General features: G+C 42.0%; 1 protein-coding gene across 1 annotated transcript in view; it reads right to left on the bottom strand.

The window, feature by feature from the left end:
- Positions 1-1,720: 1,720 nt before the first annotated feature.
- LOC121514750 (neural-cadherin-like) overlaps positions 1,721-23,265 on the bottom strand; it is a 244,359-nt gene continuing 222,814 nt past the window's right edge. The window contains exons 33-34 of the mRNA XM_041795036.1: positions 9,656-9,810; positions 1,721-2,305 (exon numbers count right to left, since the gene is read on the bottom strand). Of these exons, the coding sequence (XP_041650970.1) occupies positions 1,739-2,305; positions 9,656-9,810 (722 nt within the window). The 3' untranslated portion in view covers positions 1,721-1,738. The remainder of the gene's footprint in view (positions 2,306-9,655; positions 9,811-23,265) is intronic.

Raw genomic sequence — 23,265 nt, 5'->3', positions numbered from 1 at the left:
CTTTACTCCTGAGTCAGCGATTTACACCAGCAGTCCTCTTTACTCCTGAGTCAGCGATTTACACCAGCAGTCCTCTTTACTCCTGAGTCAGCGATTTACACCAGCAGCTTCAAAAATCCACCGAAGATTTGAACCAACAACCTCATACCTGTCCAACTGAGCTAACACAGGCTAAAGCTAGCTGCAGCTTCTCTGAGACTTCACATCTGGAGTAGAACATCTCTACCATCCACAATCTTTGCTGCTGGAGACCATTTTCATACTTGAGAGGAGATAGAAATAGATAGAAAAGCATTGATGAAAATGATGAAACAAACTTGTACACGTCTTGAGCTCTCTATTTGCTCCTCTGGTCGATCTTCATCACCAATGACTGGAACATTCAGTGAATGCTTTTAGCCACTCTGTCTTTTTTCTCCTGTGGAGTGAGCGCGCACACGAGGGAGAGGGAGTGAGGCTGCAAGCATGCAGGAGAGAGAGACAGAGAAACAGTGGCTGAGCCAAGCTGAGCAGAAAGAGGAGCTGTGAAAATGACTGTACAGTGAATTGTTCATAATTTGGAGCTGCATTCAGAATTTTCAGGGCGCATGCCTCCTTCTCATTAGTTTTACTGCCAAAATAATGGCAAGCTCTGGAGATTAATGACGGGTATCACCCTCTGTTTCTGTGACAGTGTGAGTGTTGCAAAGCTCACATAACCCATGGGTGCAGCGCGCCTTGTTGCTGGCACGCAATGGTTGCTACGTATCCGCTTTCACGTAACACCTCGACATGCAACGGGTTGCAAGGGCCTGTTATCGCTGCTTGCAGCTGTAATTTTACTTGTACTTGCTCATTCTAACCAGAGTAACTGTGCTTTAACGTGAGTCCAGTAGTCTGGTACAGGTATATAAAGGTGCACGGCTGCAGCTCTGCCTCTGAGACAGAAAAGAGATGCAGACATGAGGAAGCAGAAAGAACAGAGACGGAGAACTTTTAACCCTTTCTGGGTTAATGCCATGGTCTTCCACTTTCTAGGGCAGCCTTTAAAAATGAGTTTCCCCTGAGGTTGAAGACTTCTACTTCTCTTTTATATCGCTCATATCTCTCAGACACTGAAGTGGGGGTGACACACTCAGACTGCTGTAAACGCTGTTGTTAACTATAAAGTGGACAAACATCCAAACAAGAAGAATCATTGAAATCAAAAACATTTTTATGGCCTTGAATTCCAAAAGCCCAGTCCAAGACTTTTCCAGGATCCTGACAAATATGAAGCGGCGTCTGAAGAAGAAGGAGCTCTGAGTATTATCAAAGATAATTATTTATTCAAAAAGAAATGGATTGTACAAATGAACCAAAATGATTTTGTCACATTAACGGCTTCATGAGTCATTAACAGCCGAAAGGATCCGGCGTGTCTTGCAGGAAACTCATTAAGTGTCGTTCTTGCAGACGTTTTACGATGGCATGAGGAGTTTGGACACAGGGCGCTCCCAAAGCGCTCTGTGGATAAATACTGTACAGTGCAATGCCAAGTAAACAATACATCACATCTGGTCATTCATTGGTAAACATTTGTAATATCAAAGAGCTGGAGCTCAGAGTTTCGTCGATACAGTACATGTATAGCAGACTTCACACACCCTGGGCGTCCTCCCAGTCTTGCAGTATTTCACATTTAATTATCTCCCTTTGGATTTCCCAGCGAGCACTTCTGATTGCTTCTCTGCAGCCTTCAGTTGGGTTCCTGCGAGCTTCAGCCGCTCTTCTCACAGTTCAGCTGCCCTCTGCTCTCCTTCGCTCTGTCTCTCTGGGCCTCCGCCGTCTTGGACTCTCCTCTCAGATCGCTCACCACGGCGCGGAGGGTTTTGAACCTGTCCAGCCGGCTGCTCGGAGCCGCTTGAAGCTTCGCCTCTGAACCCTGAGATGCGCTAAGGGAGCTGAGGGAGCGCACCGCCGCCAGGCCGCGCTCCTTCCCGTTGGGGCGGCGCGGCGTGGTCATGCTGCCGAGATCCCCCGGGTGCTCCATGTCCCTGATGACCTCGCACAGGTAGCGGGCTAAGTCCTGGCTGGAGAAGGAGAGGGTTTTCTGGGAGCGGCGGAAAGTCAGAGGGGACGGCAGCGACTCGGTCTCCGAGGGCGGGATGGCGAGACGCAGGGCGATGGCCGCGCTGCCGTTCCCGTTGGACATCCCCTTCTTGTTGTTGTCCTGGGGGAGCTTCGTCTGCGGGTACGAGATGATGCTCTGGGGGTAGCTGTAGCGCAGTGACTGGGCCGGGCTGGGCTGGAGGGAGCGCTGCAGCTCCACCATGTTGAAGGCGTTCTGAGAGACAGAGGAGAGGAAATAAACGCTCTTTTCCTGGAATTTAAAAACAACATTGGCACATGACACCAATCTGCAGTCAGAGCAGTGTAGCTCTGCTAATGCCTCCTCCGGTAAATGAACCTGAGACTCCAAGACAGAGAGCCAGAGATGTTGGCTGCTACAGCCCCATTGATTAACCCAGTAATTAATTATCTGATTGCAGAGGAGAGAAAGCTGCTATTACCAGCAGCGCTATTAAAACAGAGGTGTAAACAGCCATTGTTGTCTACTTGCTTAATTTCACTTAATTGGCTCCTACTCCTGCATCTCCAGGGGCTGGGATTTGGTTTTCACTTCAAAACACCGACTAACACCTTCTCTAGAAAGAGTGTGCTGCTTTAGCCCCAGTTTGATCTCACCTTTTTATTCTGTGTGGTTTTAAAAGGTCACTGTGATAGGGCTGTGTGATAGTTCAGATATAACTGCTGGTTTAAAAATGAAAACTGCCCATCAGGTCTCCTTAGTACTAAGAGAGTTTGAACTAGGGCTGAGTGATGTTGGAAAATAATCTAATTGCAATTTTTTTCCTCCAATATTTTGATTATTTCAAAACTTTTATTCCTAAACAAGGGCTGAACTATTCTTTAGGCATATCTAATCCTGATTATTTTGACTTGTACTGCAAATTGGATATGAATTGTTGCATTTAAGGTTTTTGGGTTTTTTATAGGTCAAAATATTGGATTTAAAAGCCAAAATTAGGAGTTGAAAATGTCTAAACCTGAGCTAGAATTCAAAATGATGACTTAGAAAGTTAAAAAATATGACTTAAATTGAAAATAGGGAGTCCAAAAGGTCAAAATATGATACAAAAGTAAAAATCATTCATTTAAAATGTCAAAATATGAGAGGAAAATTGAAATCACAGGTTTAAAAGACAAAATATGACTTATGAAATGTGACAATTTTACATTGTGAGTTTTATAGGTCAAAATATTGGATTAAAAAGACAAAATTAGGAGTTGAAAATGTCAAAACACGAGCTAGAATTCAAAATGATGACTTAAAAAGTTAAAAATATGACTGGAAATTAAAATAGGGAGTCTAAAAGGCCAAAATATGATATAAAAAGTAAAAATTATTAATTTAAAATGTCAAAATTTGAGAGGAAAATTGAACTCACGAGTTTAAAAGACAAAATATGACATAAAATGTGAAAATTTAAATTTGGGAGTTTTATAGGTCAAATATTGGATTAAAAAGCCAAAATTAGGAGTTGAAAATTTCAAAATATGAGCTAGAATTCAAAAAGATGACTTAAAAAGTTAGAAATATGACTTTAATTTAAAATTAGTAGCCTAAAAGGTCAAAGTATGATATAAAAGGTAAACAAGGGCTGAACAATTCTTTAGGAATATCTAATTCTGATTATTTTGATTCGTTTTGCAAATTGGATATGAATTGTTGCATTTAATGATTTTTCACAGTCTCATATTTAATGAGAAAAACTACATAAATGAAGGTAGGATTTTTTTATAGACTGGGCACTTTAATGATTGAATGACATGTCATGCATAGCAACTCTGCTGCAATAAAGTTGAATTAAATTGCACCTTCTGCGATTTAAATATTGCTGCAGGCCATATTGCGATTTAATCTATTTCGATTAATTTCCCAGCCCTACTTAGAACCACTAACAGTGATATACTTATCCTTACATTCTAGATTCATCTCAACAAACTGAAATATTTGAAGACTTTTGTTTGGTTGTAACCTTAAAGATTACGTCTGACAGCTCATGAAAACCCACTTTCTCTGAATACTAGAATCTCACAAACATCAGTCCAAAAACAGGATTAATAACACAGAAATGTGGACCTTCTGGTAAATCCTCCTCATTTATCTCTCAGTGCTTGGTCTGACCTCCTTTCTCATCAATTCCTGCATCTCTGCTCGTGTCATGGCGATCAGTCCGTGGTCCTGCTTGGGGGTTATGAAGCCAAGGTTGCTCTGATAGCAGTCCTCAGCTGGTCTGGATTGTTGAGTCTGGGGTCTCTCATCCTCCAGAGATCCTCTATGGCAGGGGTCCTCAGCTACATTTGTACAAGGTCCAGGTTTTTTCTTGATGGATGCTTCGGGGGCCGGACTTTCAAATAAACTTAAATAAAGAGAAATTCTGGCCTAGTTAACATATTTCTAAATATTTAATTTCAAATGTATTCCATTTTTAGCCTCTCAAACTCAGACCAGTCTCTGTACCATAGCCAGCCACAAGGGGGCGATTGAGATATTTTAGCTGAATGCATCAGGACTGTTATGTTCTCATTACTGAGTCCGGTGTTAATATGGTGTGCGCTGATTGGAGAAAAACCCGTGCAAGACAAGGTCTTTAGTTTTGATTCTCAGGCAGGAAAACACCTGAGGTCGAAAGAAAACTATTATTTCAATCAAGAATGAACTCAAAATACAGTATGAGTCTATCAGGCATCATATTTGCTAACAGTGGATGACAGGTGGATTTCTATAAAAGGATCAAACATTTAACCGATACGGATGACTTTCATCAATCTCAGTTTTTTAGTTTTTAAAAAGCTGTACAGAATTTAAAAAGATGCCTCATTTACGTCAACCTATGTTTTCCTCTGCATATTTCTGAATTCAATAATGTTCTGGGGTTGGACGGGAAGATGTGGGCCTGATATGGCCCTCAGGCTCTATGGGGTTCAGATCAGACCAGTTGGCTGACCAGTCAAACCCAGTAACACCAGGGTCAGTAAACCAGTTTCTGGTAGTTCTGGTTTCACTGTGGGACGGTGGAAAGGAAATCAGGATCTCCATAAAGCTTCTCAGCGTGGACTCTGGACTTGATAAAGACCAGTGGATGACATGGACCCAAACCATTACTGACTCTGGAGACTGGAAACACTGGACTACAAGACCTGAAGGATTCTGGCCCTCTCTGATCCTCCTCCAGACTCTGGGACCTTGATTTACAAATGCAATGCAAAATTTACTTTCATGTGAAAACAGGACTTTGGACAACTGGGACCACAGCAGTCCAGTTCTTTTTCTCCTGAGGTTCCGATGACATCTGTGGTCCAGGATTAGCTCCACACTAAAAGCACCAGTCTGGCCTTCAGCAGTGACCTTCTGTGGCTTACCCCCCTCATGGAGGGTGTCAGTGGTCCAGTCGACAGTCTTCTCCATGATTGTGGTTGTGTGAACTAAACCAGACAGATATAAAGGAAACCTTTGCAAACTAGACTTTTCCACAATATTCTAATATTTTGAGATGTGGGTTTTTGATTTTTGTAAGCTGGTATCATAGAGATTAAAACAAAAGTCTTGAAATGTTTCACTTTGCATGAGAATAATCTGGAATTTTTAAAAGTTTAACTTTTTGAAGTAAATCAGGATAAACAAACTTATTTTTTAGTCACCTTTATTTTGAAAGCCTTTTAGAGCTTCCTTTCCTAAACTCCCCAGAGAATGTTCTGGGGCCTACCAACGCCCTACAACCAAAACGAGACTCAAAGAGTACACCTCCATATTTTTGAGAATTCCAGTGTGGAAGCTGAAATAACAAAGACATAAATGTTACTAGGAAAGCATTTGTGGAGCCACAGATTAAATGAATGAGCCTCCACTGTCTCCTTTCTGTTCAATCAGGCATCTGCAAAGTCACTGCCTATTTATTTTCTGATATATTTCTCATCACAAGCACTGTGTGACTCTGTAAACTCTGTTCTAGCAGCATTAATATGGATTCAGTATTGTTTCAAAACTCAAGAGTAAATTTAACACTTCAAGAGTATGACTGAATGAGTTTGGGCTCAGAGTTTTCTCCAAACTGCCCACTAAGACCTGCTTTAGTGCTTAGATTTCTTCTGTTTGTGCTCTAAATTTCTCAAGACATGTCTCTGCTCCTGGATCTTTTATTTTTTTTGATGAACCAACCAATAGGAAACAGGTAGAGGATGGACCAATCGTGTTTGCTCTGCCTGTTGTTGCCATGCAGTTCTCCAGGAGACATGAGCTTTAATCTCACTAAGATAGTCCCAACATTCTGTCACACACACACACACACAGTAAAACTTAAACTTTGACAGCAGAATTTAAAAAAACAGCCGAAGGTAGCAAAAAGTGAATCAGACATAAATAAAGTCTGCAGGAGGAACTGAGTTGGAGTTTTAAGGCTACAAAGTTGACTGAGATGAAACTCCAGGGACAGGTCCAGAGTCAACCAATCACATGAGCTCTGCCTGTTGTTGCCGTGCAGTTTTCTAGGAGATCTTAGCTTTGATCTCACTGAGAGAGTCCCAACATTCTATCACATTAAGTCTGCTGCGAATTTCAGGTTCGAATATAATTTGATTTGATTTAATTTTATTAATTAAAAACTCATTAATATTCCAAAGCTGAAGTTACTATTCAAGTGTGTTTTTAAAATATTTTTGCTGGTTATGATCATTCTCGAGTCTCTCCCCTCTCTCCTTGGCCTCTACTTCACCCATATGTAGGTGTAGGAACCAAATGTTTCGTCACATGACACGTGACATGATGAACAATAGTTTTCACACCAAAACACAGAGGCGCAGCAATGGTGGCCATCGGGGATGTTTATTGCCAAGGTGGTGATTTGGCGAGTGAGGCTTCGCTACATCAAAAAATACTGATGTATGAGAGTAAAACCGCGATGCCCACTGTCCACCAACAGTGACCTACAGAGCCCCAGACATGACATGGTGAAAAAAAAAATCAAATTGTGGACATAATATAGCTACAACGTGCGCACACAATACTAATTCATGGCCACAACAAACTCAAAAACAAACATGGCGACCGTGGAGGAAGTATTGATAATGTACCTCTTGCATAAAAGACAAAAACAGAGGCAGCGTTTCTAACCAACTCACACAACTTTTCCTCAAAAAGTTCCGCCATTGTTATTTCTTCTTTGTGTCTCACTACAGCTATGTATCGGGTAGTGACAGTAACACCGCCCCCACGGTTTCTGGTGGTACTGCTCTGTTTGGCCCGTATCCGTAAGCTTTATGGAAACGTGCAGAAATACGGACGAAATGAATGTGGAGCACGGACAGAAGGCTCCGTCCATATCCGTATTTAACATTGAGCATAAATGGGCCTTAATTTGGGGCCACAAAGCAGGTATAATTTGTGCATGAAATACTAATTACTAATATTGATATCATTCCGGGACAGCTGGGTAAGCAAATCAAAGCGCATCTTCCTATCCCAGCGTCCAAGTCGTGCCTCTGCCGGTAAAGCAACCTGGCTCTCGATATTCTGTTTAAATGCCTCTGGGTAATAATGGTTCTTTGCAGTGCCAGGCTTTTCAGAATGTCTTTGTAGCTCACTCCCCGCCTGAAATAAAATTCAACCATTCTATCCCTGTCCATCGTGTAGCTTTAGCCCCTCTACTGCCTCCAGACCTTAGAGAAGGTGCGCTCCATTTGCTTACCCAGCTGTCCAGTAATGATATTAATATTATTAGTTAGCATTAAATTCGCACATTATACCTACTTCTTGGCCATGAGTTAGTATTTTGTGGCCACAATTTAGTATTCTGTGGCCATGAATTAGTATTTTGTGGCCACAATTTAGTATTTTGTGGCCATGAATTAGTATTTTGTGGCCACAATTAAGTATTTCGTGGCCATGAATTAGTATTTTGTGGCCATGAATTAGTATTTTGTGGCCACAATTTAGTATTTTGTGGCCATGAATTAGTATTTTGTGGCCATTAATTAGTATTTTGTGGCCACAATTAAGTATTTTGTGGCCATTAATTAGTATTTTGTGGCCACAATTAAGTATTTCGTGGCCATGAATTAGTATTTTGTGGCCATGAATTAGTATTTTGTGGCCACAATTTAGTATTTTGTGGCCATGAATTAGTATTTTGTGGCCATTAATTAGTATTTTGTGGCCACAATTAAGTATTTCGTGGCCATGAATTAGTATTTTGTGGCCATAAATTAGTATTTCGTGCATACATTATAGCTATATTGTGGCCACAACAAAACTTTTTTTTTTTGACCCTGTCATGTCTGGGGCTCCGTAGTAACCAGCTGTCATGGTGGAAAATGGTCCGGTCCAGGTTAGCTCTACAGTCCTGGCTGGCACGCCATTACCTGTGCATCCCGGGCACCTCCATCAGGGCGGAGGGGGTTTTCTCCTCGGATGGGACGATAGTGAACACAAAAAATGCTCTGTTCTTGATTCAGAAAAAGTGGATCCCCTCGTGTGACTACACGGTGATTGGAGCACTTAACTTTTTACATACATATAAATCAAAACTGGCATAAATATTTGAATATAATTCGAATTCTGTAAAAAATTAATAAATGAAATTTGAATGGGACTGTAGGTAAATATTGACAGCCCTATATAACAAACACATGCATTAGCTCAGTTGACTTCCAAGCCCTAAAACTTCACCTCACGTCCTCCTACAGACTTCAGTTTGGTTGACATAACATTCAGCTATTTATGCTGGATTCACTTTTTACTATCTTATACTGAGTTTAATATTCACTGTTAAATCTTGATGATCATGTTTGGCTCTCAGACTTTAAAAATGTGTGTGTGTGTGTGTGTGTGTGTGTGTGTGTGTGACAGAATGTTGGGACTATCTCAGTGAGATCAAAGCAAATATCTCCTGGAGAGCTGCATAGCAACAACAGGCAGAACTAACCTGATTGGCAGATTTTGGATCACATGAAAATCCAAAAGCAGAAACACCTTCAGAGCATGCAGAAAAAGTTTTGAGCATGCACAGGGAAAGTTTTCATGTGCACAGAGAAAATCACAGTAGCAGTTTCACTAATGTAGAATCAGTCTGAATGAGAGGAAACTGGTTTGCATGTGAATGCAGGAATTTTGAGCAGACATTTAGAGCACAGAGAAAATGTCAGTACAGAGAGGCACAAAGGCAGGTTTGAATGGAAAATCTTAAGAAAGCCCAAAATTCAAAATCTCTTACATTTAAATGTGCTCTTCAGCTTTGCAACAGTAAAAATTAGACAAGTGTGCCTGAAATTTCCCATCATTTCTATGAAAAATAGCCCAATATTTCTGTTGCTATGGAATCATTCAGGTTTATTATAGTTCGATTTTTTTCTAGCATCATAATAAAGTTTATAATTCTGGTATCATCACATCTGTTTGTTATTCTTTACAGAACAAACGTCCGTATATAAAGATCCTGCAGCATCATTCAGGTTAAATATATCAGGATTTTGGCTCATATTGCCCGGCCCTACCCTCTGATGGCATTTAAAGCTCATTAGGAGACTGAGATCTCAAAGAAAGGGAGTGTTTGTGCAGAGCAGCGTGGTTGTTTACCTGGTCCTGCTCTCCTCCTCCCTCCTCGTCGTAGTTGAGCACGTTTTCCCGGATGTCCTCCCACTCGCCGTGGTGCGCGGACACGTGGTACACGCCCTCCTTCAGGCCCTTGTGCCTCCTCCAGCAGGAGTAGAGGAAGAGGCCGAGCATCAACACTGAGGGGAGCCAGAGAGCGGGTTAACACAGCGGGGCCACTCGCTCGTAATTAAAACGAGACAGTGAGCACAGAAACACATCTTCGGGTGTAAATGAAATCGACAACGTGAGCGGAAAGTGATGAAATAAAAAATGACACGGTGTGTGAATTTATGCAGTTTCCATCAAATTCAGAATAACATCAGGCTTAATAAAAAAAGGGCAAAGCAGACAAACATTATGTGGCTGTTAATAGATTTTCCATCACATTGATCTGCCCTGGAAGATCACACAGTTAAGATGTATTACTGGAAGACACGGAAAAAGCGATGAAGAAGGGGATGGATGGGGATGGGAATGGTCCCGACAGAAGCCCAGAAATAAATATGAGGTCAGTGTCCACGGTTAGCTTTGTCTTGGTTTTAACTAGATAATATAATAATTTGAGTTTTATGACATAAAACCTCTTTAATGTCAAAGTGGTGCTAGCACCCACTTGACGGCAGTGATTGCAGGATAAAGACACCTGTATCTGGAAGGTCCAGTCACTGGTTCAACAGTATTCATGGCTACCGTTACACCATCAAGACAAAAGAACAGTCCAAGTGACTCAGAGTAAAGATTATCGAAAATTCTAAGTCAGGTGATGGAGATAGAAACATTTCCAGGTCTCTGAACATCCCCCAGAGTTCAGTTAGATCCATCATGAAGAAATGAAGGAATATGTCACATGTGTAAATCTGCCTAGATCAGACCGTCCTCACTAACTGAGTGGGCGTGCAAGAAGGAGACTAGTGAGAGAGGACACCAAGACACCTATGACTACTCTGAAGGAGCTCCAAGCTTCAGCAGCTGAGATGGAGAGACTCTGATAGAGACTCTCTGACTGATACCCAGGCCCACGGTAGGGAGGGGCCCGTCTGAAGCCTGCAATGAAAAGTGTTTTTATTTATTTTTTCTTAGAACCTAGTGTCATTATCGAATCAAAAGGAACTAGCTTAATTGGCTGAATTGCAGAGATATTGTAAAACTGATGCAGCATTTGTTGCTTGGCTAGCTGGTTAAGGAGGCCCCTGGGTGATATTCTTTCTGGGGGCACTGAATCCCTAGCTACACCCCTGAGTGAAGGACCGCAGACTAGCTCATGTAAACACAGGATGGGACATTGTAGTGGGGCCTGAGCGGAGCACACATGCAGGCTACTTCCTCTTCTTCGTTGGTGGTTTAACAGCGGTTAGCAACTACTAATCAGCATTACTGCCCCCAAGGCTGGTGGGTAAATACTGTGACTTTTGTTTTCTTTGTTTTTAGTGGTTCAGGAGTATTCATTGTGTGATTAGCTGCACCAAACATTGACCCCCAAACAGTGACGGTTCAGGCGAATGGGTGCGTGCTTGGAACAAGAAAAGTTGGGGCAGAAAGTCTTTGCTGTCCTCTCCTCCTACTTCTGTGTGCCTTCTGTGTTTGCACACTGCCCTGCAGTCTCATGCCCCTATATGGGCATAAAAAGAACATATCTCTGTGCTGAGTATGAGGAACGTGCACATGCTCAATAACACAGGAGAGAGCCATTCAGCAGTTTAAGAGCGTGTCATGAATACGAGGAACTAGAGGAAGAAATCTGAAGACAAATATCAGGAAGATGTCGGCCATATTGGTTATGATCTGCGTCTGCATCGCTGCAGAATCATCTACACCCACATTTTCACGCCTTCTTGACCAGATTTCTTTCAACACCTCTAATTTGAATATACCAAATCCGTCACCCATCCCTAACTCTGATTGCGGTAAGTTTCCTTTGGTGGTGCCGGGGTCGTATGTGTAACTCCTCCTGAGGCCCAGAGATCCTGCAGACGCCCCTGCTCAGAGACGCCACGCGTCCACGCCTCGATCTGTCAGCTGTTTCCTGTCTAAACAAAGAGCCCGGGTCCTCGGAAACCTATTAACTGATTCTGCAGTCCTGGCAGCTTAAAGTCAAAGCCCGGCTGTCTGGGCTGAACGTGGGGAGGAATACTGCAGGAGTGGAGCAGGAAAAGGTCCTAAAGCACACACATCAATCACAGCTATTGTGTGCTGAATTATACAACATGCTGGACTGACCTTTAAAGTCCATTAATCTCAACCAATATTTTTCTCCCATCTGCCATCCCTCTTTCTCTCTTCCTCTCCTGTTTTTTACAAGTTCACTCCTTTTTTATCTCCCTGATTCTCTTTTTGTCTCTCTGTTGTGGAACTCCCCTCCTCGCCGCCTTACTCATTAAGTCTTTCACTGTTGCTATTTTTCGGCTCCTCTCTGGCCTCCGTCTGGCCTCGGCTTTTATCTCTCGCACTAGATGGGATCCATTTCAACTAGAACAGTTATACGGTGCGTGCTAAGTACCAGTTTAATTGGAAATCTTCTGAGAAATGCAAGGTAATCACATTAGTCTGGATTTTTAAAGTAATTGCTTTGGAGGAGAATAATGTAGCGGGGGCTCTTTGGGGTCACACTAACAGGCAGGTATTCATAAACAAAGATGGAAAAACAACTCCCGCAGAGGCCATCTCTCCAAAAAAATGTTATCTCAATTAAAATCATCATCTCCATGTCTTCGCCGCCTCACATCAGCAGCTGCTTTTGTATTTCTTTGCAGTCAGTGCTTCAGACAGAGGGAGGCGGTAAGCTCCCGGCTCTCTCCTCCGTGTGGGGTGGACTGGGAGCTGTATCGATCAGCTGACCCGGCCTCCTCGCCCTCGCAGAAAACACCAGAATCTCGATGAAGCTGGGCGTCTGGTTCCCCTCTCCTCACCTCCTGAATTACCTGCTCGGAGCTGCTGCACTGCAAAAACTCATCTGAACCAGTGGATTTGTCTCATTTCTGTTTTATTATCATTATTCTAAGCCAGCTGATTTCTCCAACAAAAATACGAGGAAAATGTTTTTACTGACTTTTTCCACAAGGAGGATGAGACTATGATGAGCTAATAATAGATCAGTAATTACAAAGACTAATGCAAGTATGTTAAGCATTCCCTAACAAGGAGATGAGACTGAAATGTGAGGAATGAACTGTGGGACACTCTGAATCCCTGATATTTCAGCATAGCAGCAGAGGAGAGGTGTGTGTGCTGCCACGGGTCACAGAGGAGTGTGAGGGAAGCATCATGAGGGGGTAGTCTGGATCTGTAACTCTTCTGTGTTTTCTTAGGCCTGGTTTAGACTAAAACACTCTACCTCTGCCTGGCTGGCGGTGGGTGCATTAGGAAACGATGTCCACAAATATGAAGTTCTATCGGACTTGTTTTATCTGGACTATTTAAAGAGGAATCAGACAAAATACCTTTCTTAGATTTGATGTTTTGCAGTGTGCAAAGCCCTCAGTTTCACCTGAGCTGATCCTCACATCTCTATGGGGAGGGGGTTCAATACCCAGCCCACAGATGGACCCATACACACGCTCAGCATTAGGCCCAGGTAAACACACAGTAGTGGCCCCTACGCCTGGAGCTACTGCTCGGATTTGTGTGTGTGTGTTTGAGTGTGTGTGCGGTACATCCCAGAGAGATCAATATCAATCAGGCTGTGGAGCAAACATCGCAGTCATTCATCAATCCATAATGCGGCTGCCTCTTTGCCCTCTAACCGTTACTACCAAGGGAGTATTATGATGTCAGGCCGCACTGGACTGTACGTTATCATCGAGTAAACAACTCCACCACCGGGCTGATCTCAGATCTTTAACCCTTTCACCAGATCCAGTCTGAGGGTAATGAGGAGAAAAGAACAGCAGGAAAGACGAGGTATCAATGAAAGGCTTAGAGAGAAACGAGCAGGGAAGAGTGGAAGGTAATGAGACAGGTGAGAGATGAGGAAATGAGACAGGTGAGAGACGAGGAAATGAGACAGGTGAGAGACGAGGAAATGAGACAGGTGAGAGACGAGGAAATGAGACAGGTGAGAGACGAGGAAATGAGACAGGTGAGAGACGAGGAAATGAGACAGGTCAGAGACGAGGAAAAATAATTTTTTTCTAGATAAGAAGAACAGGAACTTTATACCATATAGGGCAATCCATCTATCCATCCATCCATCAATTCACCCATCCATCCATCCGTCCATCCATCCATCCATCCATCCATCCATCCATCCGTCCATCCATCCATCCATCTATCCATCCATCCATCAATTCACCCATCCATCCATCCATCCATCCATCCATCCATCCATCCAGGCATCCATCCATCCATCCATCCATCCATCCATGCATGCATCTATCATCCATCCATCCATGCATCCATCCGTCCATCCATCATTCATCATCCATCCATCAATTCATCCATCCGTCCATGCATCAATCCATCCATGCATCCATCCATCCATTAGTCATCCATCCAACGACCCATCCATCAATCTATCCATCCATCCATGCATCTGTCCCTCCATCCATCCGTTCTTTAATTCATCCCTTCCCCCCATGCCTCCATTCATCCATCAATCCATCCATCCATCCATCCCTCCATTCTTTCATCCATCCGTCCATCCATCCCTCCATTCTTCCATCCATCCATCCGTCCATCCATCCATCCATCCATCCATCCATCCATCCATCCATCCAGGCATCCATCCATCCATCCATCCATCAATTCACCCATCCATCCATCCATCCATCCATCCGTCCATCCATCCATCCATCCATCCATCCAGGCATCCATCCATCCATCCATCTATCCATCCATCCATCAATTCACCCATCCATCCATCCATCCATCCATCCATCCATCCATCTATCATCCATCCATCCATGCATCCATCCATCTGTCCATCCATCATTCATCATCCATCCATCAATTCATCCATCAGTCCATGCATCAATCCATCCATGCATCTGTCCCTCCATCCATCCGTTCTTTAATTCATCCCTTCCCCCCATGCCTCCATTCATCCATCAATCCATCCATCCATCCATCCCTCCATTCTTTCATCCATCCATCCATCCATCCATCCCTCCATTCTTTCATCCATCCATTCATCCATCCATCCCTCTTCCTTGTAGACAGCTCCATCACCAGCCTGATCTCAGATCTTTTCCTGTCCTCAGATCCTGTCTGAGGGGAACGTGGAAAAGAACAGCAGGACAGACGAGACATCAGTGAAAGACTGGGAGAGAAAAAGTGAGGAATAGTGGAAGGAAATGAGACAGGTGAGAGATGAGGAAGGATGATTTATTTATTAATGTGTCAGACATGAGAAGAACAGGCATTTTACATGAATACTTAGAATCCAGAGTCCATATGGGGCTCTAATTTCTACCCGTCCGTCCAAAACAAACATCAGATTTGATGTTGGTCTAACGAGTCTCCAGATCTGCTCATCTGTCAATAACATGTAGTGAACTCTTCCCGCTCTGTGACGGCTTATGTAAAACTTAATAATGGATGATGGTTTTAACTTTTAATGCACGTTGAGACGGAGAAGGAGTCCCCCTTTAATTTAGCGCCAGGCTACAGTCGGGCTCGGTGCAGTGAGCGTGTATTTATGGCAGTGGTTCCTGTGGTGATGAGGGTCGTCATTAAACAACTGCAGACCGTATGAACCAGCTGTTCATTAAACCCGACCACTGGATTCATTTTAATCCCACCTTCATGGCTCTTCAACACAAGCTGCTTCGGCTTTTTTCATTCTGCTTCTTGAGAATTGTTTAGCACATTTTGTTCATTTTTTTCAGTGTGAAAATGTAATAAGCGAGCAAAGACGTCCCTTTTGGGTGTGAATTATTGAGGAAGAGCGGCGCTCCTCTCTGAGGTGAAAGTCTTGAATATAAACGACTCCCCGGCGATACTGTCCGAGCTGCTTCAAACGCCCTGCACCTTCTTTTACTTAGCATGCAAGCAACACATGAATTTTCATGAATGACGCCAAGGCCACACTCTATCATCTTTGAATTCATTATCAAATATTGAAGAGCGCTTTATACGTTTCACTCTGGAGTGTCAGAATAACTGATGTCCCAATACTTGCCTCATGCCCTGCAGGGACTGTTGAGTCACTTAGAGAGGCAGGGACAGTGCAGCGAATGGCCCCGGCGCTTTATAAACCCGTCTCTGACAGAAAGACTCATAAACAGTGATGTGGCCCTACAGAGTCGAGTCAATGCAACAACATGCAAGCCTCTCTCACACGCACAGACAGAGGGCCGGTAAAAATATCCCATCTCGTTAGCAACAGCGCCTAATGCTAACACAATTAACCCATCTCTCTCTGCAGCTGTAGGAAGAAATCAAAGTAATACTTCATCTTTTTGTCATAGTGTGGCAGTTTGTGTTGGAATATCAATGCAGATGCATTTAAAAAAAGCCTGCTGGCAGCAGATGTGGGAAGATATTGAATCTTGATCTTATTAGATTTTAACCGTCTTTATGAAGCCATAAACCGGGGGATTTTTTTTACATAGCTTTGTGTCATCAACACTGAAGCAGATACGAGCTAAAAGAGCAAGTAAACCTTTAGACCACTTTTTTCCAGATCTGTTAGGGCCCAGATCTTGCAAAAGCATTTAAATTTTACATTTTATGTTGAAAATTGACATAGCAGCTGCCCTCTGCAGGTTTAACTGGTCAGCTGCAACCGAAGCTTTGTGACAATACTTCCATGGACCATGTCCAACTGGGCAGCCTCTGCCGGGTCATTGGAATAATGCCATCAGATTGCTAGTTTGCACCCACCTGGTCCAGGGCCAAACCCTAGCCCTCTGAGCTGATCAGAGAGAAAATCCAAAAAATAGACCCTGAGTCCATTCCGTCATTCCTAGCTGCAGATTTCAGACCAGACGGCCGGCTTTGAAAACCCTATTTTAAGCAAACACTTCAGACCCCTCAAAATACTCAGCTATGAGTATCAATGGGTGTGCGCAAAAGGACCTGAAAGATGATGATCTATGCCTAGGCAAGCTGAAGCCAGAGGAGATTCTGTGGAGGCGTTCCTGACATGCAAATTGGTCTTCCAACCTGGGTATAGGGGGACAGACACTCGATGTGTAGGGATCCCCTCATGGGACACCTCCATAGCTGCTGGCTGGTTCCCATGGGACACATCTCTGCTGTGGTCTGGCGTGCCCGGCTTTTGGACTGTGTGCTTGCTGCAACCCCCCCCCCCCCCCCCCCGAGTGCAGAAAACACACTAAACTCCAGAAGACCGTTAGGACCAAGAAATACTAACATGCACTAGAATACAGGAAATGGCATCTACTTCATTGAAATTGAAAATCCCCCCTAGGGATTTATTTATTTATCTCTGTGTGTTCTTCTCAGTCCAACGTTGAATCTTCACAGTTCTTGTGGATGCTGATCCTAACTACACACTAACTTGAGTAGTCTGTCTAGTTAGTCTGTTTTAAGGCCATATAATGTGCCATTTGTAGAACATATAAACATGTCTAAAGTGCCCTCGAAAACACGCCAAACTTAGTGCCCTCTTCAGTGGCGAGAACGCGCTGTATGTGCCCTTTTTTATTTTTGCCCCTGCCCTTGAAAAAGTTTGTGCACGCCGCTGTTCATTAATCCACTTACGCCATCTTTTGTTGAAAAACAACCGTTACATTCATCAGTATCTGCAAAAATGGGAGAGTGCAGAAGTTTTACAAGGAAAGGTCAGATCAGCCAATCAGAGACCTCCTCTTCACCAAGGAGGGTTGCAAGGGGTCCCCGGGCCGCCAGTTGCCCACCCCTGACAAATCTGAATGTAATAAAGTGTTTTGTAACAAAACAAAATGTTGTCCTAAAAACAACATTACCTTTTTAAATCACTGAAATAAGTTGAAGTTTGTTTCCATGAAAAATAAATGGGTGTTAAAAGGCTTTCTCATCTTTGAAATACATCCATAAATAATGTCATAAGGTTGTCTGTCTGTTCTCATTTTATAAAAAACAAAGATTATGTATTCTCGAACAAAAGTCAGGCCTTAAAAATTCAGCAGCTGGGCTCTCCGCAGGCACTACAAAGAGACAACATAACCCCGGTCTTATACGTACGGATTTTAAGATTCTGCTCCTCACCTTCAGTACAAAGCCGTCAATGGTACACATTTGTGAACTCCTGACCCGGGACGTGTCAGGGAGCAGCCTCAGATCATCTAATAAGTCAAAGCCTTCAAAGGAAAACTTCTTAAAGTCTCACATCCCCGGCCTCCTAGTTTGGAATTATCTCTCAAATATTTTACAATACCCTCCTCTTTAACCAGCCAGCGCTTGTGATGAGAACTTCATAACGCTGACGTCATGTTTTTGCTCTGCTTTATTCGTCACGATTTGAATCATTTCAAGTTTTTAGTTTTACCCATAAACCGCTGCATTAACAACACGTGAAGAAATAAAACACTGGGATATGATAAAGACATTAAAATGAGCATGCTTAGTTCAACATTTATCTTTTTCACCACATCTGCCCTCCACTAATGATGCTAAGATTATTCTGTTTCATAGAGATACGAGGTGAGACAGTGTGTTTGTATCAATGTCGTCATGGTGATTCAAGAACACATCTGCAGGCCTGAAGCTGAGAGAACAGTGAGAACCACCAACAGTCGTAAGCTTATTGATTGATGTCAACCTTGTTGTATGTTAAGATTGTTCTCTCAGGGTGTTCTCACACCAGACACATGGCGGCATAATACTGTCAAAACTTGAGAAAAAATATGAGATCCGCATGCACGGCTGCAGAGGAGCCGTGCGCAAATCAAACATCCGTGCACGCAAATTACTTTTGCGAGAGCTTTCACAGCGCTCACATGCAGAGTATCTCTACCTACACAAGCAATACTGTGGCCGACAGAGCAAAAACACCTTGAGCGCACTCAGAATGCGCGCTGTGCGTGCGCAGCTACTGAGGAAAAACGCGAAACATGGCGACTGTAGACATGTCAGTACTCGACTTTTGTTGCTTTTTAAAAGAAAACAACTCACTGCTGTTCTTTGTTCTTCTTCTAATGAAAAAATGTCATCAAGTTCTGATAAAACTGGCGCTTTAGCAGCATCCACGCTAATCTCTTCCTCCATAACTGCACCAGCTCTTGCTGTTGCTCGTTGTGTCCTCTTCTCATGGAAGAGGACACACAAGAAGAGGGAATGATGTTGTTCTTGGGACTATTTTTAACGGAAAAATCAAGAACTACAAAAAAAAGAAAAGACTGTGGAGAAAATCCTGGAAACAGCGTGAACACAGACTTTATAGTCTACTGGGCGAGCTAGAGGTGAGTTGTTGTCAGTCAGCTCGCTTCTTGATTGGCTACATTCCGTTCCACGTCACAATTCACGGAGTCATGACTCGGGAGTCGTCAGCTTTCCCCACACATGAAGATTTTTGGTCGTAAATATTGAACAAGTTTAACATTTACGATTGTCGGCCCCGACTGTTTACGGAGCCAATTATTGGGACAAATTCACTCTGAACACACCTCAGACCACAGGATAATCTTATAAGACCTAAGATAATCGGGTGTTTGCCGTCCTTGGTCGGGAAGGGGGAAAATCAGGACAAAAACAGCCCCATTATCTTCATGTGTGTACCCTGCTTTAGCCTGCATCAATCAGAGACGGGCTAACTGGCTTCGCTTTAGCTGAGGGCTGGTGCATGAACCAGTGTCAGAAAGCTCTGGGGGAGAGATAATCCCAGCCTGCTGCCAAAGTTACTCAGTACTGAAAGCAGGTGACAGAGGAGCTCTGTGGAGAAGGACAGACCCAGCTAAATGTTCTTGGAATCACTATTTCAAGCTGAAGAGTCCCACATTCACGCTTTAATGTGCTAAAAGTACCTGATTAGCAGCCCAAATCACAGCTTTTATAACCTATATAAAATAGATTATAGTCGATTTAATGGTAAAAACATCATAAAAGAGAGAAGGACAGCTAAAAGTGTTTTATTTTTCACTGGAGGATGTAAAACAGCAAGCTGGAGTGTTTTTCTCCGGCTCGAAGCTTTCACATTTTTAAATACCCGATGGACAAAATAGTTCCGCCAAATGAAATGTGCTTTTTGGAGTAATTGGCACAAAGACGCTGTGAATAATTAATATGTTTTTGCATTTGTTGATTACCCTGCTTGCCACCTTTTTTTGTAAATCGTATCTGCAGCTGCTGCCAAAATGTCGGACCACAAGAGCACAGCCACATGTTTCTCCTTGTAAAATCTCTTTGAGAGTTATTCGCTGTGATTTTAACTAAAAAGCCTGAGATTATTCTAAAGCTTGACTCCTGGATTGAGAGGGATTATGTTAAATAAATAGAGACCAGTTAGAGAGAAGGATGCGTGTTTTATGGAGGGTTTTTTGATGCAGGTGAACAATGATCAGAACAAACAGAGCACATAAGAGTGGAGTACACAGCGTGGACACATTCAGGACGGCTGGGGAAAAGCAGAGAATGCACACACAAACGTGAAAGGTAAGGCAAAAAAAAGACACAGAGCGAGCAGAATGAGTGTATGGTGAGATATAAAATAAGTTAGAGAGATAAAAAATAAGGCTGAGCGTGAAATTGACTCCAGAGCGTAACAGTGAAAGAGATGAGGAGGGCACAGAGGTGGAGAGAAATAGAGAAACACACATAAAGAAAGTGTGAAAGCCATCCTCAGAGGGCTTCAGCTCCCCTACAAATCTCAAATTAACATGTTCAATGCTTCCCTTCCTGCTCCTCTGATTTCAACAACCTCCCATGGAGAAATCACTTCCTGGTACAACTCCAGAGATCAATACAGCTACTAGATATGTGGATGTGGATTTCACAGAGCCAGGCGGGGGTGGAGAGCCGATAAAAGAGTGGAAGTTACAGACAAAACCAGACAAAATGAAAGAATTATAACAAGAAGATGAGAAGAAACACAAATACAAATATAATACAAAAATACAAAGGATGAAAATCAATGTACAAAGATGAGAAAAACAAATTAAAAGACAAAAACATGAAGACACCCAGTACGTTTACATGCAGCTGAATTATTATCTTAGTGCCACTAAGACTGGAGCTGTAAAAAGCATGGAAACGTGTTTAGGCTCATCTACGTATGCTCCATGAGTGAAACAGAAACACATGACCCTTTCTGTCCTCTTCAGTTCATCTGTTTCCTGTCTACAGATACGGACAAAACGCTGCAACACCACCTTCTACCACGGGGGGCAGTGCTGAGCAATGCAGCCAACAGTTCAACTCAGAGTAGCATACACAACGAAGAAGAATTTGGGGAAAAATGCAGGACTTCATTGTGTTTTCTAAGGAAATTTAGCAGAATATTGAGTGAGTTGTTAGAAAATACCGACATATGGATGATGGTTGCTCACCTGGCAGTAAGGCTGGGCAATTAATCAAAAATGTGATTAAACTGTAATACGGCCTGCTGTAATTTTCAAATCGCAAAAGGTGCAATATTTCTTTAACTTGAAGTTTCTGCCAAAATACCTGTTTAAAAATTTTTTTGCAGCAGAAATGTTATGCATTACATAATTATGCAATCATTCAGTTGCCTTTTTTAGAATAGTCTACAAAAAAACCTTCATTTTTATTATGATTTCTTATGAAATATGAGAATGGCAAAACAACAATTCATATCCAGCTCGAGGAACTGTTCAGCCCTTGTTGAGTCTAATAGTGTGTCGGTTGTAAAGTAGAATGCTTTATTGTTCATGTTTGTTGGAAAATACAAAAGCTTAGGAATTTAAGGAATAATTGCTTTTCAAATTGCAATTGCAATATTGGGTAAAAAAATCGCAATTAGATTATTTTCCCAAATCATTGAATCCTCACAGAGCCTGTCAGACTCGATAGAGGAATAGATGAACTAAAACATCATAAATTTAACCCTCTGAGCCCTCAGCTATCTTTAACTACTGTGTCTCTCCTGGACTTTTTTCTTAAAAATCGCCTCTTCTAAATCTTAAAAAGCTCTAAACATCCTTTTCTCATGGGCAACCTGGGCTTTAAGAATATGTGTGCTGCAGTAATGTCACTGGAATTTAAAAAAAAATGTATATTAAAATTATATATACAGTGCTTAACAAATGTATGAGACCATCCTAACCCTAACCAAAGTCAGGTTTCTGCCACAGCTGCCCTAAATTAACAGCATTGGTAATTACCAAAATCATTTTTTATGTTTCTGCAATGGTTAATACACCAATATGTAGAAGCTCTTTAACCAAAATGATATTTTTAATGCTAAAATAGAATTATTATTGTTATTCTTGAATTTTCAAATTTACTGATTTACAAAAAAAACTGAAAAAATAGTAAAGCACATTAATATTTCTCGATTAATATGTCAAATTATAGTTATTTACTTGCATTCCTGAAGAGAAAAAAATAGTTTTAGTGGTTGAATGTTATGCTTGATTAATTTCTGACTTCACAGAGAAGCCCAGTGAGCCGGCTCAAATTTGGATGAATTCAGTTTGAAATTCCTCATTCCTGCTCAAATGGTAAAATGAGGAGAGCTGACTGAAAATAAAAGAGTCCGCATTAAAACACTTCATGATGCTGGATGGTCTCTGAGACAAATATGACAGGTGGTCTGATACATTTGTTACGCACTGAATGTATGTATATATATATATATATATATATATATATATATATATATGTGTGTGTGTATATGTATATGGGAGTATAAAGAGAAAAGAAATGAACAGAAATTAAAAATCAAAGAATTTTATGTTTTAGCTGTTAACCTTGATGTTTAAGGTTTGTTTGCACAAACTTTTTCTCCCATCTCTTTGAGACAAAAATAATAATAATTAAATTATTAATTATTAATAATAATAATATATATATAATTAATTTGAGTCATTATTTGAAGTGCAGAGACTGAGGGACACGTCACGGGCTCTCTGTGTCTCTTTCTCTCTATTATCAGTCATTCAGACTGTCTTCTGTAGTTCAGTCAGCAAAGCGTGACGTTACAACAGAGCAGCTTCCCATTGGTTGTCACAGCCCAGTCGCACTGCATTCTGGGATAAAACAGACAATATGGTGGCGGGCTAACTGCAGGACAGATCAAAAAATGGATTACTAATGGATAAAAAAACATCCATTATCGGAGTTACTGGTGTGGATTTAACCTTTAAAAGCACTGGAAAGTCAGTCAAGTTCCAGACTGGCTAGAAATCGTTCTGTTAGAGCTACAAAGGTGTGGATGGAAACATTAGAACGGCACAACAGAGGGCTTTCAGAGGAAAAAACAAATAAGTGCCTACAATTTATAGTTCAAATGTTATTTAACTTTTAATAACACGTCTCTTCTTGTCGTAAATGACAACGCCACCCTCAAAGGGTTAAAGATTTTTTTAAAAATACAAAACCCGGTCTTTACAGACACATCTATCAAATTTGTTTTAAGTGCAATCATTTGTATGATTCTGATAGGAAACTACAACTAGATTAGCTCACTTTCTTTTGGTTTGCATTTTAAAAACACAATTTTAAGTCCACATTGACCATGTAGACCAACTTTCCCA

This window comes from Cheilinus undulatus, linkage group 9 (assembly GCF_018320785.1).
Source record: "Cheilinus undulatus linkage group 9, ASM1832078v1, whole genome shotgun sequence".
NCBI lineage: Eukaryota > Metazoa > Chordata > Actinopteri > Labriformes > Labridae > Cheilinus > Cheilinus undulatus.
This window is presented reverse-complemented; position numbering and strand designations above follow the sequence as displayed.